This window comes from Anabrus simplex, chromosome 7, assembly GCF_040414725.1.
Source record: "Anabrus simplex isolate iqAnaSimp1 chromosome 7, ASM4041472v1, whole genome shotgun sequence".
Lineage (NCBI taxonomy): Eukaryota > Metazoa > Arthropoda > Insecta > Orthoptera > Tettigoniidae > Anabrus > Anabrus simplex.
In genome coordinates this window covers 11,402,281-11,422,735 of record NC_090271.1, presented here as the reverse complement: position 1 = coordinate 11,422,735, position 20,455 = coordinate 11,402,281, and the positions used below count along the sequence as shown (strand labels likewise).

Below are 20,455 nucleotides of genomic sequence, written 5' to 3'. Positions count from 1 at the left end.
TGGGGTCTCATGATAGTACTTGAAGATCATAGGTACAAGCACAGCTGGAACCACAACTTTCTTCTTTTGGTCATGCCTCGACGGGCAACACAAAACCCCGTTTCTCAATACGTAAGGGACGACATGTTTCCCAGAAGAAAGGGTTTCAGTAATAGGGGCCAGCACAGGATCTTCACGTTGATATTTTTCAATATCCCGAAACAACATAGAGGCATCAGTTAGAATGGCATTAACGCCTGAAGGTATGGACGTGGGAAGAGAAGAACTATCTTCCTGTTCGGTGGTCTCCACATCATGAGAAAACGTGGCTTAGTCCATCCGCAACAACATTTTCAGATCCTCTGATATTCCTCACATCAAACTGGAAAGCAGAAATCCTGATGGCCCAACGGGCTATACGACCAGTACGACTCGGCCTAGCTAATACCCAATTTAAGGCTTGGTTATCAGTTTCTAAGTCGAACTTTACAATTTCCAGATATTGTCAGAACTTCTGTAGTGAAAATAAAACTGCCAAACCCTCAAGTTCATAGATGGAATATTTGGCCCCTTGAGCCAATAATGTCCTAGAACCATAGGCACTGGGTCGCCTTCCGAGTTCCGTTTCCTGAAGAAGGGCGGCAGCAACTGTCGATGATGAGGCGTTGGTTTGGACAATGAATTTCTTTGAAAAATCAGGCGTAGCTAAGATGGGGGCGTAACAGAGAGCTAATTTCATATCTTCGAAAGCAGCTTGTTGAGACAGCCCCCATTCAAATTTGACGCCCTTCCTACGGAGTAAGTTTAAGCGTGCCACTCTGTTAGCAAAGTTAGGAATAAATTTCTTGACAAAATTCCCCATGCCGATGAACTTGGCAATACCTTTGATGTCCTTAGGAGGTTTGAACTCATGGATGGCCTGTGTATTGGAATGATCAATAGAAACACCATCGGGCAACACAATATGCCCTAGGAATGACATAGAAGGTTTAGCAAAAGCTACCTTGGATAACTTAACCGTCAACCCGGCCTTACGAAGGCGATTGAGTACTTCCTTTGGATGATCTAGGTGGTCCTCAAAGGTCTCAGAAAATACGACATCATCAAGATAGTAATACAAGTATTCAAATTTGATGTCGGAGAAGACCCTATTTAGCAGTGTAGTGAGAACAGCTGCCCCCGTGGGGTGCCCGAAGGGCACGCGCTTGTACTCATACAAGTTCCAATCCGTGGCAAAAGCAGTTAGATGTTTCGATTCTTCAGCTAGAGGGATCTGGTTGTATGCCTGATTAAGGTCTAGGATGGTAAAGAACTTGGCTTTCCGAAACCATGGAAAACAAGAATGAAGATCAGGAAGGGGCACAGATTGTAACACTACTTTACGATTTAAAGCCATCTAATCAATCACAGGCCTGAAGCCACCTTAGGGTTTCGGCACCAGGAAAATGGGTGATGAATATGCCGATTTAGAAGGTCGAATAATACCATCTTTTAACATTTGGTCGATGATCTCTTTAAGAGCCTTCATTTTAGGCAGAGACCGCCTATAAGGCGGGAACCTAACCGGAATCAAATCCGTAACCTCAATCTTGTATTCGATAAGGTCAGTAACACCAAGAGTATCAGAAAATACATCAGGAAATGACTGACACAATTTACGAATACGTTCAGCCTGCTCATCAGGTAGATGTCTAAGGTCTAACAACATCTCATCCTGAGTAGGCAAAACAGATGAACATGACACAGAGTTACATTTTAGCAAAGGAATTTTACAATTATCACCAAATTGGAAGGTGCTCGACTTGCTCTAGATGTCGAGCACCAGACCAGTAAAAGACATGAAATCCATTCCCAATATTACGGGGCAAGACAAGTGTTTATCCACAAACAATTTTATTTTCCAAGTGAATTTAGCAATACGAATTTTGGCAAAGATGAAAATAAAATTTCTAATGGAGAGGAATTAGCCAAAACGCATTGGACTGAAGACGAACAATAATCAGAAAACTTACAAACAGTCTTTACTTTAGAATACCATTCAGCCAAAATTATAGAACAAACACTCCCAGAGTCTAATAGAGCAGTAACAGGTTCACTATTCAATTCAATTTTAAGAAATGGTACAAGTGCGGGGTTCTCTGCCGCAATTCTGAAGCATTCTTTAGGGCATTCAAATGATGGATTAGAAGAACTTTTATCCTTACCGGAGCTTTCGCTGGGTTTAACAGGGGCTGAGCCTTAGGAGGATGGACCTGCCAACTCAGCCGTTGATAATAGTCACTTAATATTATTGGAGTTCACGGAGGTTGCACCAGAAGTTGAGCAGGAGGGGGTGCTATTGGCATTAGGGCAATTCTTGGCAAGGTGGGTAAACAAGCCACATTTGAAACATCCTTGAGATGACCCTGCTCCATTCTTTGTCCCACTCGATTTTATCGCTGGGCACTTGTTACGTAGATGTTCTGTCGACCCACAAGCATAGCATTTACAGGTGGTGAAAGTTTCGCGAGGTGAAGGCTGAAAACTATTAGAAGACGGAGGGGGTTCCTTTGCAACACTTCAGGTGTCGGCATACCTCACTCCTTCGACTGAGACCGCGATAGCCTCTAATTCTGAAAAGTTTTGAGGGCGCGACGCGAAACACAGATACAACCTATAGGGCGGGTATATACCTTCAACAATTGTCTGCACAATTTGATCTTCAGGGAAATGAAGAGCGAATACCCTGGTGTAAAACTTAATATCTTGGATGAAGTCTGCCAGATTTCCATCCAGTCGCTGTACTCTGAAATAGTACTTTTGGATTAATGATGACATGGCTCGAACTGAAATGAAGTTAGCCAGCAGTTGGGCGTGGAAGTCTTCGATGGAAGATCGCTCAGCTATTGCTTTAACTATAAATAATTTGAAGAACTTGAGAGTGAGAGAGGGAAAACACTAGTGCATGATCCTGAAATTCAACTAAGAATCTTAGAAATGAAATGACATCATTAGTGGAATTTACGGAAAGTTTTGAAATTCCCCTAAGTAACATGGCCAATGGATGAGGCAAACTACTAAACCCAGGTGACATAATAGGTAACGGCCTAGAAGCTTGAGAAGTCTCTAACACCGTATTATTTAAAAAGAAAGGTGGAATTTGTGTACGACAATCAGACTCATTTTTTAATGGGGCAAAAGTTTGTTGAGTTGCCTCAGATTTCCTACTTTCTACACCTTTGGAAGAATCCTCCTCAGCAGGCAAGTTGATTAAAGGGGCTTGATCGGTTTTGGGAGCAGCTGCCCCGGTCAACAATTGACTAACTCTATTTGACATTCCTGATAGATGGTCAGTTAAATTACTAGCCTCCTTAGCATGATCTTCTTTTAACTTTAGAGACAATAGGTCCCTAGCCCTGTTATAAAAATGGAACATCTAACCTGTACTCTTTTAAGTTGGTTAGCAGATGGATTACTTACTTAAAAAAACTTACTACAGATGCTAATTTGGTGGTATTGTCAGTGATAGTGGAGAGAGCCTCGTCAATTTCTTTTTCTCCCAAAATTGAGATACAAATAGGCAATTCTAGGGATTCTTTAAGTTTGGCAGTATCTGACACAACCGTGCTTCCAGACTGAACATTTCTAATGAGTAACTCATAAATCAATTCCTCCTTGCACAAATACCCGGGATGGAGGACTTCGCGAGGGCCAGACATGATAGAAAACCACAAATTTAGAAAAGAAAAAAAATTCTAGCGACCGAGAAAAATTCTCAAAGTTCGGATCGGTTTCGATTCTAGCTGACAAAAGGGCTTACTTTAGACCCATTCAACCATGCTCTGCTACCACTTGTTACGGGGATACCTGTGGAGCAGAAAGAGGTTAAAGAAGGTGCCGGGGTGAATGGGTCTATCTGCAATATCAAAATTAATTTAAAACTTTAGCAAAGGTTATATTTCTTTAGCATTTCAAAAAACAACAAGTAACAACATAACAGGTACAATTAGCAGTCTTGAAAGAAGACTAGGAATATCCAAGTTTAGTGATTTTTACAAATTCTGAGCTTCAAGGCCCTAGTGTTACAATTCCAGAAATACCGGATCCAGTTTACAACTTCAATTCAAACAAGGAATCATTTCCTCAAGGGCAAAAATCCCCTAATTCAAGAGCACTTGCTCCCAAAATACAATCTCTAGCCTTCCAGGGGCACTCATTACTTTTACGAAATTTTGGAAGAAGAGCTAACAGGCTCTCAGTTTCTGACGGCCCACTCAAGGGAACATTACATCAAATTTTACAATCCCTGGCCTCTCAAGGCACAACGGGTATCTAGTACCCAACCTACAGGGCCTTTGCAAAAAAGAACAGGTTAAATAAACGGCCCAAACACAAACTGAATGGAGGCATACACTGCACTTCGAGATAATGAAAAAATTAAAATCCTACAGGGATCATCGGCTGATGAAACAGGGGCTATTCCCAAACTACTGAGGTGGCTCGCATGGAAATTACTTCAACACATTACAGGAGAACACAGTTACAAGAACGTAGTCACCTCAAACCAAGATGAAGGGGGAGCTCGAGAGGGTAACTCACTCTCTATCCCCGATTTACAGTTAAAGATTTTATGAAGTTTTTACATTAGCCAGAAGAAAGGTTACATTTTAGAAAAGTATTGTTACATAATTAAAGATTCGGACCTTCCCCTCGAATAAAGCTGCGGAGGTAGCAAGAAAGATAGGTTTTTTGTGACCATTACCTTATAGTGTTCTGTTGACCAAAAAAAGAGGCAGCCCCGCCTCCTGCCTTAACACACACAGAAAGATGATGATCAGTTGACTAGGAAACATGAAAAGCCGCAGTTTATATACCCTCAGGGAAGGTTCGAGAGGATTCTGGGCTTATCAGTACACACCCTCTCAATTTTATTGGTTAAGTTCAAACGTTACACTCAAAATCGAACAAGAAGCCTGTGATAGCTTAAAAATTAATTACAGAAAATTCTCAGTGGCCAGATTCAAAACTGGCGGACAGAGACAGAAGTGTTGCAAACCTAGAATTATATAAAAACAAATTAAGGTTGGGGAAACCTTTAAACACAAAGTTTCTTTTAATAACCACGTCCTTTACCTTGCACCAGAGTGCATGATCATAGTTTTTTGGTAGTAACATCTGTGGAAAAATGTTCAAAATTCTTGATGTAGAGCCAAACAAAATGAGGAGAAATTCAATCAGTTTAGGAAACTTCACAGTAACACAGTTACTTAATATTTCAGTGGTGACATCTTCCGATTAAAGTTCCAACTTCTTGTGATATCAGTTTCACCTTTTGGTCGATAGAGGAGTTCATTAAGGTGCTTATTTTGAATGCGCGGTGTTGAGGTGTACCTCCTGGTATAATAATAATTTTTAAAAAATTCTCACCAAACCAAACCAAACCAAAAACCAAACCCCATGGCACTACAGCCCTTGAAGGGCCTTGGCCTACCAAGCGACCGCTGCTCAGCCCGAAGGCCTGCAGATTACGAGGTGTCGTGTGGTCAGCACGACGATCCTCTCGGCCGTTATTCTTGGCTTTCTAGACCGGGGCCGCTATCTCACCGTCAGATAGCTCCTCAATTCTAATCACGTAGGCTGAGTTGACCTCGAACCAGCCCTCAGGTTCAGATGAAAATCCCTGACCTGGCCGGGAATCGAACCCGGGGCCTCCGGGTAAGAGGCACGCACGCTGCCCCTACACCACGGGGCCGGCAAAAAATTCTCACTGGGTTGGAATTTTGTTTCATCATCATCATCTGTTAAAGGCAATGGCTTGTTGCTGTAATTCTGCTAGCCTCTTCATGTTGCTATATGAATCACATGCCAGTTCCTGATGTGTGACATCCTTGGTCGTCCTCTTCCCCAGTACTTTACCTTCTATGATGGTTTGGGAGAGTCACGTCTCAGTACGTGTCCAAGGAACTTTGTTTTCCTCTTCTTTATCGTATTTAATAAACATCGATACTCTTTAAAACAAGGTCACTTGTTTCTTTTATCCATCCAATTTGTTTTTGTAATTATTCTCCAAAACCACATTTCAGCAGCCTCAAGTTTTGTTTCTTCCTGTTTGCCTAATGTCCAGGTTTCACATCTATACAGTAGAACACTCCCAGCAGACTTTCTGGCCTCCAAACTGGGATGGTTGTTTAGCAATAAGTTTTGTTACTTTGGAAGGCTTGTTTTGCTACTACTTCTCTTTTCTTGATTTCTGAAAGGGATGTGTTATCACCCAAATAGCAGAATTCTGTGACTTGTTCTATCGGTGTGTTATTTAATTTTAAGTGTAGGCTTCTCATTGTCCACTATCATAAATTTTGTTTTCTTTATATTTTTTAGTTTAAATTTTTTCTAAGGATTTGTGAATTTTCTTAGCATCTTACTCATATCCTTTCTAAAATTAGCTAAGAGAGCAATATCATCCATAAGGTGGATACTGTGCACCTGAATACCATTAAAACCCCTTTAGTGTGCCCTTTCATTCCTCTAAGTGCTTTTTCTATGAACAGATTAAAGAGGTATGGTGACAGTGGCCAGCCTTGTCGCACTCCTCTTCTAATTTTTGCTTCTCTTGTAGTATCATTAATATTAACTTCAGTGGTTTGACTTTATATAGATTCAGATTAAGGCACCTGCCTTTCTAGTGAAGTCCCATATTCATCATTACTGTACTTGAAAAAGCAATTTCCATGCAACATTATCGAAGCCCGTTTCCAAGACTATAAATGGTACATAAATGATATGGTGTGGATTATGGTTCATGGTGTAGGTTACTGTAGTCACGTCCTAGTTCGTGAACCATGGGCAATGGCTGAGTGGTCTAGTAAGTGGTCCTGAGAGTTGGGATACAAGTTCCTATGGATAGGTAGCGGGCATCTCAGACATATTCTGAGTCATGGCCCTCCTTGTGCTCAGGCGGCTAAGGCTATACAATCCACCATGGTCCCTAATCCATTAGAGGAGAAATCCTCACTTGGACTATGTGCAAGTAGGGTAGCATCCTGCTTCACAGAATATACCGAGCTCGGAACATTTTAAGCAAGCCTCGGATCTATGGGAGTAATGGAGTCCCACTCCCATTTGACAGGCGAGGGACTCCTTGGAAACAACTTGGCGAACGAAATGGAATTCGATGGGGAGCTATCAATATTAATGGGGCTTACGGAAGAAAGAAAGTAGAACTGGCTGAGTCAACAAAGAGGATGCATCTGGATGTTCTAGGAGAAAGTGATATTCAGGTAAGGAGAGATAACAAGGAAGAGAGAGGAAGCTATAAAGTTTACTTGACGGGTGTTAGAAAGGGAAGGGCAGAGTCTGTGGTAGGGCTGTTTATCAGGAATACCATTGCATGGAATATAATTTCTGTTAGGCATCTAAATGAGCAAATGATGTGGGTAGATTTGGCAGTTGGAGGAATTAGGACGAGAATTGTCTCAGTGTATTCACCATGAGAGGGTGCAGATGAGGATGAAGTTGACAAGTTTTATGAAGCATTGAGTGACATCGTAGTCATGGTCAACAGCAAGGATAGGATAGTGCTAATGGGCGATTTCAATGCGAGAGTTGGAAATAGAACTGAAGGATACAAAAGGGTGATTGGTAAATGTGGGGAAGTTATGGAAGCTAATAGGAATGGGAAGCGTGTGCTGGACTTCTATGCTAGTATGAGTTTAGCAGTTATGAATTTGTGTTTCTTGGTGATCCTGTGATGAAAGTAAGCCAGGTGGATGAGAGGGTATTTGTTACTGTGTTGTCAAAGAAATACTACAGGTAAATTGTACACTCATAGTTTAAAGTACACAGAGTTTATATTAACATAGTCTGTAAGTTTGTATATTGTAGGCAGCCGTGGAACTTGCACAGTTCCACATTGGCTGCCGGAAGATCCTGTGGCAGTGATTATCTCCTTGGCAGAATTAAATACTTCCAAGCAGGGAAAATTTGAGATATAGTGAACATGGAGGTTGTGGCAGAACAGTGACCTCTTTCTCTTGAACAAGCGCAAGTGACTTTTGTGACAAGTACCCTGTCCGGATGCATTTAGCATTCACCATGTTGTGATTTCTTCAGTTGTGGCCACCCAGTATGCTCATGAGCCTCCAAACTGTCCCTCCCCTGCGCAGAGCATTGGTGACACTTAAACACAGCACTGTGGCTCTTGCTTCATCCTCGCAGCCATTTTGCTAGTGGATTTACTGACATTTTGTTTGCCCATTGTTCTTGTGTTCTACAGAGACTGTAGTTCTGTAACGCAACTGCCTCTTGCTGGGGCGACTGCCATGGTGTAATGCACCATAGCAACACTGTGTGGCCAGTCCATGAACTTAATGACTGTGTTATGTAAAAGTATTTACGTTCTTTAGGTTTCTTCAATTGTGAAATCACTAGCATTCCACCCCAGTGTGGCACTGGGCTCATCAGTTGGTTTGCCATACCTTGAAGTAAAGCAAGTAAGTTATAACACACATAGGACACTTTCTTATAAACAAAACCTAATGAAGACTGCAGCCAAACTAATAATATTCTCCAGAAATTGTGAAGAACAACTGGGGCCCTTTAACGGACAGTTTTCAGTTGTCACCACTCAGCTTCATCTATTCAGTGACAGAATATTTTGCTCCAGTATAGCTGGAGTTGACACACAACTGAGACCGTGCATGTTATTAGTGGGACAATATGATCTACTCTCATCCACTGGCTGCCTGTCTTGAGCCATAAACCACCTCCAAAGATATGACAAAACAGCACCCCTCTAAAAGAATATCAGAAGATTCAGTTGCCTGTTCGCATGGAGAATGACACACATTCAGCAATCTCCACCGTGAAAGAACTTTTGACAGGTGAATTCAGCATCCTCACCACATGGAAGGAAGAGTGGCTGAGATCTCCCCTGTATCTCCAAGAAACTGTGTGAATTTGACCAGCTTCAAGCTATCTGGACGACCACCAACAGTCATGGCAGATGTGCTGATGTAGTGAACATGTGCGGAGGAGCGTTCATCAATTATCCGCACAGGGCAAATGAAACAGTTCTTGATGTACAGGTGTAAACTTACTTCGTTGACGGTGGGAAGCATGTTAATGTGATGGTGGACAGTGTTATGTCTGGCGTGTAAGTTGCAGGGGTATTGGAGAAAGCATGAACACCCAGTCCCCAAGCCAAGGCTGACCATTCAACCAAGGTGTCGGGCATGTGACATAATAAACAAATCTGATTTCTGTAAAGCACAGGTAAGCTAGGAATGGAAATGTGCTCAAATGCTCTAGGCTTCTTGGAATTGGCAGAATTAACTGTAGCATTTGAACAGGCCTTGCTCCTTTTAAAGCTTGGAGTGGACATCTCTTCCTTAACTATGAGTATTTTAGTTGGTAACATTCTGCAGTTGAGGCCTGTTTCATCACAAATGTGCTGTTTTTCAGTCAAAGATTTAATTTTTCGTTCAAAAATCCCTACAACCTCATGATTAGATGATCATTTTTTTGCCAATAATATTGAGATGACTCATGTCATGTCTAGTTGTCCAACAATGAAACCATACTCTTCCCCACCCTTAAAAGTTTTGTGAAATTCGAGTGCTTTTTCTTGTAACACAGGCCCACTTACTAGACTCTCCTTGCTTGTTAATTAGGTGAAACATATAAAACAACACATCCGATGTTTTTTCAGAATAGCACATTTTCATTGTTTTCCTTGCTATTTATTTTGCTACCACTCTGACCACTACAATTTTCCTTTTGGGAACACCATCTAATTTTATTTCAATTTCTCCATGTCTAGTATGGTTACTTCGCCTACACCCAAATCCAAAGAGAACATTTTATTGCTGCAGCTGTAACTAATTCTTCTAATTGCTTGTAATATATTCTCTAATGACACAAAAATCCTTTTCCTTTTCTCTCTTATGTGGTTTTGAATTGCAAAACAACATAACTATGCAGTAGTCTTCAGTCAGAAACACAAATATTAATTTTAACATAAAGCAAAGGCAATAAGAACATGCACATGGCAGAAGATACTGACTGACACTTATTCATCGTGTGCCCTGTGCCTGATGTACAGCACGGCATGACGTGCACATGATTCATAGATCAGTGACCTTGCCAAAAGTTACATGTACCACTTTCTACTCTCTCACACGCATAGCCTCCACTACACACTGTGGCGTTCTACAAACAATTTTGCCATACAAAAGGCGTATTGTGGGTTATTTTACTGCACTCAATTAAAAATTCATTTTTGAAAACTATCTTGGATGACTGGAAACTCAAATAATGGAGTCTTGGAAAATATATATATATATAAATATAGGTATCTAATATAATGTAAGTCACTCTTGAGTAATAAGCTAATAGCTGAATATACTATTCTGCTCATCTCGTTTTGTCAGGGAGGAGCACAACAAGTCTGTGAAATGCTGATGAAGAAAATCTCCAAAGAATTTGTGTTTCTTGGTGATCCTGTGGAGAAAGTGAGCCAGCTGGATGAGAGGATATTTGTTACTGTGTTGTCAAAGAAATATTACAGGTAAATTGTACACTCATAGTGTAAAGTACACAGAGTTTATATTAACATAGTCTGTAAGTTTGTAGATTGTAGGCATCCGCGGAACTTTCACAGTTCCACATTGGCTGCCGGAAGTTACTGGCAGGAAGATCGTGTGGCAGTGGTTATCTCCTTGGCAGAATTAAATACTTTCAAGCAGGGAAAATGTGAGAAATAGTGAATATGAAGGTTGTGGCAGAACAGTGACCTCTTTCTCCTGAACAAGCGCAAGTGACTTTTGTGACAAGTACCATGTCTGGATGCATTTAGCATTCACCATGTTGTGATTTCTTCAGTTATGGCCACCCAGTATGCTCATGAGCCTCCAAACTGTCCCTCCCCTGCGCAGAGCATTGGTGACACTTAAACACAGCACTGTGGCCCTCTCAGCCATTTCGCTAGTGGATTTACCGACATTTTGTCAGAACTTGACATGTTCTGCTGCTCTTCACAACAGACACTGTAGTTCTGTAATGCAACTGCCTCTTGCTGGGGCGAATGCCATGGTGTAATGCACCATAGCAACACTGTGTGGCCAGGCCATGAACTTAATGACTCTGCTATGTAAAAGTATTTAAGTTCTTTAGGTTTCTTCAATTGTGAAATCACTAGCATTCCACCGCAGTGTGACATGCTCATCAGTTGGTTTTCCACACCTTTCCAAGGTGCTGGCAGCTACTGTGCTGTTGAGACACCATTGCATGCCCGTGTTTGATTCCCAGCCGGGACAGGGTTTTTTAATTGTAACTGATTAATATCCCTGGCCTGGGGACTGGGTGTATATGTCACAATAACACGCAGGTTCATCACATATGGTGCCAGTACGGGCAAAGGATCTTTTGAGGTCGACGCCCTGAACAAATAGCATTTTTTTAAATAGTGTCAATGATATAGATGTTGATTCCCATAGGGAACCTGAAATATTTGTCCCAATGATTAAATTTATAATACCAATATAGTGGGTCTGTTATTGGGCATTATAAATTTTCCAGCTAACTAATTCCTGGTTGCCAGCGGCTCGCCCCATTGTGCTGTGTTTGGCTCATCAGTTGGTTAATAACACACCTACCAAGACATGGCTAGTGCATACCACAGAGGCCACTACTTGGAGCCACTGACAGTGCCAATAACGGACCAACTATATTGGTATTAAAGTGAGAAAAAAGATTTAGTGAACCAGTATAATGTTAGATGAGCAACAGTCAACTATATTTTATTTTAAAAAACAGATAAAAAGTTATCTGAAAATCATGCTGCAATTGCTATAAATTGCAGTACTCCAGCTTTTCCAATAACCTGCACCCATGCAGTGTGAAGAGCATTACTGTGGAGTGTATTATAAACATACTTGGGGATGAAATGCTGTTAATTTCACAATTGAAAAAGCCTACAGAGTTTGAATACTTTTATAATATTTGTAACTGGTGAAATTAAATAGTGATTCCCTTCTGGAAACTTAATTTTTAATAGAAAGAAATCATCAGTACTTTAGTGATCCTGTAGTTCCATGACTACAAATTTAATACTAACATTAACATTTAATATGAACATTAACCTATATATTTAAAACACTAGGCTGATTTTTGTGAAGATGAGTTTGAGAGAACGGCTGAAACGATTGATATCGTAAAACATTGTGATGAAAGTTCTTGGCCTGTAGATTTGCAGTGTCTTTTAAAGCATAAACATTTCTTGCCATATATTTTTAAATTATTAAAGGAAAATGTAGCATTCTCATCGGTCAGTGCGATTGCCAGTACTTCAAGGCTGCCTGAACCGTGAGAGCTCTGAGCAGGTAGCATGATAAGGGACGTGGTAGGGGGTAGGCATACATGTGCAACTGTACTTCATGGACAGGAATAACCGCTGTTCTGCTGCCCAGCGATTGAACAGTGCACATAACTTACAAAATTCCTCTAAATGAAAGTTCGGTGTCTGGATTAAAATGAAATTCCAAAGCAGCTGACGATATTCAATTAGCATGGCTCAATATGGGATAAAGTCCCCCTGACAAATAGTCCTTCATTAATGTGTGTGAATCGTCTTCAAAAATAACAACATTCCATTCCTTCTGGTGGGAAAATTATTGTACTTGGGGTTTTGCCTGTTTTGCCACATACTTATTGTTGCAGTTTGAACGGTCATCACGAGCTTTGTGTTTCAAATATTATTGTAGTAAATTTTTTAAAATCAATTTAGGGAAGATGTGACCAACGTTGAAGAGCCGTGTGCAGAAATCAGTAAAGCCACAGAAATCCTTATCGTTACTTAATTTTGGCCTTGTCATCATTTTAAATTTTATGTAAAACTGGTGTTTGTGAAAACAAAAGGGGACATTTAAAGACTGTGAAGAGCTTATACAAAAAAATTATGTTTTGAGAATTTATGTGAATTAGAAAAAGTTCATTAGAATAAGGTTTTCTGGACTCTCAACAAAGACATGGCCGAAGAATATATTGAAAGTTTTTTTTTTATTTAAATTATTGTAACTAATGGGTATGAAAGAGACATTATGAACTGGTAATCATAAAGAAGTTTCAATCTATGAAGATGTGAAGGTTCAGTGTTGATTTGCAGGGGTTTTATTATACTGTGTAATTGTGTTCTAAAATTGGTGACTAAATTTTGTGCTAGCCTATACTAGCACATGTAATTTTAATAACAAAATTTCTACATGGTATGCAATCAAACTCTCTCAAATTTCCTCTGCGGAAATCTGAAGTGTTGGGATTGGTCGGAATAACGACCTTCTCCATTGGTGAATACGGAGGTCTAGGGAAATTCCGTGTTTTCATTGGTTACCTTGTAATCGTACGATTTCCGGTTTTGGGCTCCTCGTGAGAGCTGAGTCTACTGTCCGCGTCTTTGAATTCTGATCACCTTAGCAGGCAGACGCTCTCTGCGTCCGTTCTGCCTTGGGACTCTAGTTTCTAAGGTATGTGCTATATCACGATTTCTATTTAGTTTTATTTTATTCATTCTTGTGTTTCGACCTTTTCTCATTTAACGTAAAATTTCCTTGGTAATGTAAGATTTTATTTTGTGTGTCGGAGTTTACCCTAGATTCCCGCATTCACCAATTTCGCTTTTCAGAATGACTGTGCTTCGACAGACAGTCATAGCATCTTGTTTTTGTCAACTCTCTTTGCTTATTCTGAATTGTGTAACCTAACATAAATTTAACTGTTTTTTGAGTTCGCCTTGCTGTAAGTCAGCATCAACTTTTATGTTAAAGTTTATCCATATTGTCGGAAGATTACCGTTTGCATTTTATAAATTAATTTAAAAAACCTTATTTTAAATGTGTTTAATTGTCATTGGCTACGTCTTTTGTTTTGGTTTATTTGATTTTGTATCTTTTCATTTGTTAATTTTTAAAATACATTTGAGCTTAAGGGTGGTCGCCATGCATTTCTCTTTCCCTACAACGAGACACGATCTCATGGCCTCATTAGGGTTCCTTCTGTGTTCCACAATCCTTCCATAGTTGTCGTTCTTAGACCTGTAAGTTTAAAGTTGTTGCAATGCAAATATGGTGTTAAATATTTGGTTTTATTCCATTATTATTTCTATTTTCATATTTTCCTTTTATTTATTATTATTATTTTGTGTACGCACTCACCAATAGGTGCTACATTGGTAGCAGAGTGTGATTTGTGGAAGAAAGTGAGACTGGCAGCGATTATCCTTAGCTAAATTTCAAAATTTTATGCTGCTTGTTAGGTTGATGTAATTACGAGAAGTGTAAATTAATTGATGGCATGTTTTTTTATAGGTTGTAATTGTTACGTGTGCATTCTTAATCCCTGTTTATTTGTTTTTCATGGTTATTGCTCGAGTTCAAGACATCACGAGAGAGCTGCCTATTACCTCTGAGAAGGTATTTGAAAGTATTTGGCATTTGTCCATTATGCAGAATCTGTGTTTTGCTGTTCATAACCTGTAATTGCCTGAAATATTGGAGGAAATGGTAAGTCAATGTCTATAACAAATTCTTTCAGTTTCATTGTTAATTTTCATTAAGTTTTCCTTGTGGCAAGCCTTCTTCTGGCCACGTGTTTCCTTAAAGCTATATTACCACATGGCATGTGCTGTGCTTTGATTTAAGTCTTCGGTTATAAATTTCAATGTGTGTTCATTAACTTAGTTCCTCCAATCCATATTCCAGTCGTAACATCTGTGTGATCACTTGTTGCTTTGAACTACCGGTATGTCATGAAATTATGCTAAGTGCTGTACTTCTCGTGTGACTTTCCATATCTTCTGAACAGTTGATATACGTGTCTGTGTTGAAGACAGCTGATTACTGACCTACTCAGAGTATGCACGCATTTTCCATCTTATGAATTTACTTGTGTCGTAATCTTCCATATGACGTAAATTGTAGTGTGGATTATCGTACTAATCATCGTGTTTGGGTTCATTTTTAGCATGGAGTCTCATTAAATTTTTCTGAAGCATCTGTTTTCATGAATTTTTAACAACAATTTTTAGGTTAAAGTTCGTAATTTTTTTGTTGGTCTTTTGAGTGTTTTGTGTTTTGTAAATTTGGTGTTTCAGCTAATTATTTTCAAATTTTATTTCTTGTCACCTGCTGTGTTTTCTTTGGTATTATTCTTCATGTGTGATCTTTTAAAAATTATCTTTTATATCGTTTTGGCTGAATGTATATCTAAATTTCTGGACTTGTGTTGTGTTCAGTTGTCTACTGTACCTGGGTTCATTTCCAAGCAGATATGAGACTATTTGGGGCAGTTCCCAGCCAGTTACTAAATTCTCCAATCAGATTAGAGATTATGGGGTCTCTGAATCTGCAAGAAAATGGTCCTAGTTCTTCTGTTGAACGTTTCCATCATATAAGCGTCTGTTTCCCTGTCACATATTTTTATTTACCCATGTATTCCTATACTTGCTACGGAGGGTTCTATAAGGACTGGCATAGTTTCATAGGGTGACTCGTGTTCACCATATTTATAGACCAGCTTCAGCTGAGGCCATTATGGCAAATTTTGACAGTTTATGGATCTGTACTTGTGCTCATGACATATTTGAAATCTGGTGTGCATCTGATATGAGATTCTTCTGTAATCTTTGGTCCAATATTAGGTGACTAGATGGAGAATGGTGTCCATTGTAATTGTAAAATTATGTACTGGTAAGATTTTCTTCAAATGTTTATTTTGGTATCATTATTCTGAGCCATTAGTTTCAGTTATATTCATTGTTGTTTTGCAGGTTGTCAAGATTTCAGTTATTCTAAATTTGTCCTTAAAATTTGTAGTGAAATTGTGTAGGTGTTACGATTTGGTAAAAGTTTATTACCTTTAATTAATCTTTCTTAATTTTATATTCTTGGGTGAATTTTCATTTGTTTCTGGTTTCGTGTCTTCTAAATTTGTGGACTGGGTAATACTTTGAAAATTTTATAATGAGCCGCATAGTATCTGTCCATCTATTTTTGTAAATATTTGTAAATATTGGATGTCATTTGTGTTTGTCTTCGGTGCCTTGGGAAGGCATTTATGTACTGAGACTTAGAACTTAAGGTGCTGAGAGGCCATTCCTCTCCTGGGAGTACGATCATCATCATCATCATAATTTCCCTTTATCCAGCTGTAGCCGGGTAGGGGCAAATATGGTTCCTCTCCACTTTGTTCGGTCTTTCCACCACTCCTCCTCCAACACTGTGTCCCAGTCCAGGTTTCTTTCTATAATACTGCGTTGGATAGCATCCTTCGATCTCAGTCGTGGTCATCCACGGCATCTCCTTCCTTGCATTTGCATTTCCATCACCTTTTTTGCCATTCTTTCGTCACTCATTCGCTTTATGTGCCCAAACCATCTTAGTCGGCTTTTCTCTCTTCTATCATTCATTTTTTCCACTCCAATTTTTCCCGGATTTTCTCATTCCTTACCTTGTCTCTTCTACTCTTTTGTATCATACTCCTCAAGAACTTCATTTCGGCTGCCTGTATTTGACTCTCATCCTTCTTTGTCAGTGTCCAAGTTTCTGCTCCGTAAGTTGTTATGGGTACGTAATACATCTTGTACATAGTATCCTTTGCTTCCATTGGCACATCTTTGTCCCATAACATGTTTCTTAAACTATGATAGAAACAACTTCCAGCCTGAATCCTCTTATTAACCTCAGCATCCAATCGAGCATTCTCCATTAATTCACTCCCCAGGTGTTTGAACATTTCCACTAGTTCAAGGGGCTTGTCTGCAAGTCTAATCTAACCTTTCCCTTCTTTCTCCCCTCTAGTCATAACAAGAGTTTTACTCTTTTCTACACTTATTTTCAATCCACATTCTTCGATCTTCCCATTCACCACATTCAACTGTTCCTGGAACCGTCCTGTTGTCTTCTTCCCAAATCACATCATCTGCAAATAACATCATGTTCACTTCTCTTCCTCCATATGCTGCTTTTGCTGTTCTCATGAGATGTCATCCGTTACTATTGTAAACAGGATTGGTGATAGAACACTTCCCTGTCTCAGCCCACTAGTTATTTTGAACCAACTTGTCGTGCCAACTTGTGTTTGCTCGCAACTACAACATTCCTTATACAATGCCATGATCATTTTTATTAATCCCTGTCCAATTCCTTTTTTGCACCAGACTGTCCCAAACTTTAGTCCTGGGGACACTGTCATATGCCTTTTCAGTGTCAATGAATGTCATCACCGTATCATTCCCGTACTCCCATTGCTTTTTCATTAGTTGTCTCATAATGAAAATGGGCTCTATTATTGACCTTCCACTTCTGAAACCAAACTTATTTTCCTGTATCTGATTCTCAACCCTCAACCTTATTCTACTTTCCAGTATCCTTTCCATTATCTTAGCAACATGGGATATTAGAGTAATTCCCCTGTAGTTCTTCAAAACTTTCTTATCTCCTTTCTTGAAAATTGGGATGATTATTCCTTTTTGCCAATCCTCAGGGACCTCCTTATTCTCCCAGACATTCCTGAGAACCCGATATGTCCACTGCAGGCCTACAGCTCCAGCTGCCTTTATCATCTCCACTGAAATTTCATCTATTCCAGCAGTTTTTCCAGTCTTCATCTTTCTTACTACCATTTCAATTTCATTTATTGTAATTTCTTCATCCAATTCTTCATCAACTAATTGCCTTTCCTGGTCGTCCATTGAATGACTGTCATCCGTTCTTATGTTCAGCAGCTTCTGAAAAAAACTCTCTCCATCTATTTCTTATGGCTTTGTTAATATTGTGCCACCTTCATCCTTCACAAATCTGGTGTTTACTTGATCTCTCTTTTTGTTTCTTAAGATACCATACAGTAATTTCTTGCTGCCCTGCATATCATCTCTCAATTTCTGTGTGAATAAGGCCCAGCTCTTCCTCTTTTCTTCCTCCACTACTTTCTTGGCCAAATTCTTTGCCTCCACATATTTTCTTCTACTTTCTTCAGTCTTAGATTTTATTTTCCTTCACTTTAATCTTTACCCTATCATTCCACCAATGTGTCTCTTTGTCTTTCATATTTCCTGATGTTCTACCACATACCTTTTCTGCACATCCAACCAGTGCTTCCTTAAATCTTTTCCATTCAACATTCCTCACCACCGTCCTGGGTACCAAGGGTAGTATTTCCCTTTGAAATTCTTCTTGTATGCTTTTCTCCTTCAACTTCCATACTTTAATTCTTTTCTCTCTTCTTAATGGGGGTTTTTCCATCTTTCCGACTTTCAATTTTCCTATTACAACTCTGTGATCTCCACCAAAGGCTTCTTCAGGCATGGCTGTTACATATAAAAGGTTCTTCCGGTGTTCTTTCTCTATGATTATATAATCAATCACGGTCTTTGTTCGTCTGTCTCCCCAACCATACCTTGTAATCTTCTGACTGTTCTTCTGGATTTACATTTCCATATCCAAAGGGCCATACAATATCTTCCTTTCCTTGTCTTTCCAGTTCAACTTGTGCATTTACATCTCCCATCAATAGCACTTCCTATCTTCTATCTGTCTCTCCACTTCCTCTAAGAAGTCCTCTAGATGTTCATCTATGCAACCAGTTTGTGGGGCATACAACTGAAATAGATCTTTCACGCCATTTTCAAACTGGAGTCTCATCATCATCATCCTATCGCTGACGTATTTTTTATATTCCACATATTCTTGGATTTCTTATAGTCTCATTGTTGTGTAATGGATTCAAGAGTACTTAGGGTCATATATTGCCTTTTTCTTGCTGGTACTGCTTGATGTATGGGCCATTGCACTGGTGTGTTTGTGTGTATTGTGTTCTTGTACTGTTGTGTGATAGAATCAGTGGTATTGAGGTCATGTTGTGCCTTTTTCCCTGGTTTGTACTGTTGATTCAGGGTCATTGCATTGGAGTTTCGTGTGTGTTCTTGTATTATGTGTTGGAGGCCAGATAGGCTTGGTGATCTTTGTATGTCATGCTGTAATCTGATAGTCCCTCCATGGCTAAATGGTTAGCGTGATGGCCTTTGGTCATAGGGGTCCAGTGTTTGATTCCCGCCAGGGTCGAGAATTTTAACCATAATTGGTTAATTCCGCTGGCATGGAGGCTGGGTGTATGTGTCGTCTTCATCATCATTTCATCCTCATCATGACGTGCAGGTCGCCTATGGGAGTCAATTCAAAAAATCTGCATCTGGCGAGCTGAACTTGTCCTCGGAAACTCCTGGCACTGAAAGCCATACACCATTTCATTTCATCTGATAGTCCCTGGTATGTAGGTGTTCTTTGTGCCTTTTCTTATTTCTTATATCAATGAGTTGGATTTCTGTATACACACTTTTGAATGGTTTTCTTTGTTTCATTTGGATTTTCTGTTTGTTGGTAAATTTAATCCGATCTTCAATTGTGTATTCTTGGCCTTAATTGAGTTTTAGTTTGGTTGATGTGACACGTGATACGTAATGTGAGTTTTATCAGTGTTAAAATTTTAGGTAATGAGTACATGGCATGGTAAAGGGATAGTGACTTACTAACCTCATTTCAATGGATGTAGTAACTTTGCAAGCTAACGTAATAAATGTATTTATCTCCCTGTTTTGAATTTCCTTGGGCATTCTAAATTTCACCTCACTTTTATTTGTTTCTTTTTAAATGTTGGATAATTAAGAATGCATATAGTAAATCAATTTAGAGAAAATTTTAGTGAGGATATGGGTAGTACATTATGTGCCCTAGTGGTGAGTTTGTATGTGTGTAGTACTTCAGTTAATAAAGGTCTAGTTTGGGTAATTTATTACTTGGAGGATGTTTTCTCTTTTAAGGCTGACCTGTCATACCTGTAGTGCTAGAAAAAGCTGACTCTGAAGTATGTATAATGGAATTGGGTGAATTGTAATGCCATGCTGTATCCTCAGCAACATATGTTTTAAAAATGTATTTTTCCTGGTAAATTTCCTTTATTTGAATTTTGGGTTGTGTAAAATCTTGGTTTCTTCCTGTAATTTGTGGGTCTAGGGTAAACTCTGGAAAAGTTTTATTTGTTTTGCTTGCTTTCTTTCTTTTGAAGTTTAAATAGCGTTTGCTATGGGGGCTGGGGTATCCCAAAGTTATAGCATGGGAGGGGACTTCCCTAAGGAGTTTGTGGTGTCACCAGTTTGGTGCCTCAAAAATATACTTAGTTAAAGGAGAAACACAGAAAACCCACCCTTCAGCCCTTTGTGTATGTTAAAAAGCTCTTCTAGATGGTCAGACAATGGCTTTTCCCTATGTCTTCTTTTCTCTGCTGGGGATTGATCTCTGTTACAGCAACTGCGATAACCGGGTCCATTCAAAAGGAGAACCTGCCGTGCCTGTTGGAAGGGCACTATCAATTTCCTGGCCGATTAACATCCGACCCTGGAGTGGAGTGACTAAAAAATTCTGGTGGGGACAGTTGCTCTGTACTGTATATGAAG

General features: G+C 39.5%; 1 protein-coding gene across 1 annotated transcript in view; it reads left to right on the top strand.

The window, feature by feature from the left end:
* Nucleotides 1-20,455, top strand: part of LOC136877199 (probable flavin-containing monoamine oxidase A) — a 274,217-nt gene that overhangs the window by 97,565 nt on the left and 156,197 nt on the right. The window contains exon 5 of the mRNA XM_067151016.2: nt 10,386-10,522. Within this exon, the coding sequence (XP_067007117.2) occupies nt 10,386-10,522 (137 nt within the window). The remainder of the gene's footprint in view (nt 1-10,385; nt 10,523-20,455) is intronic.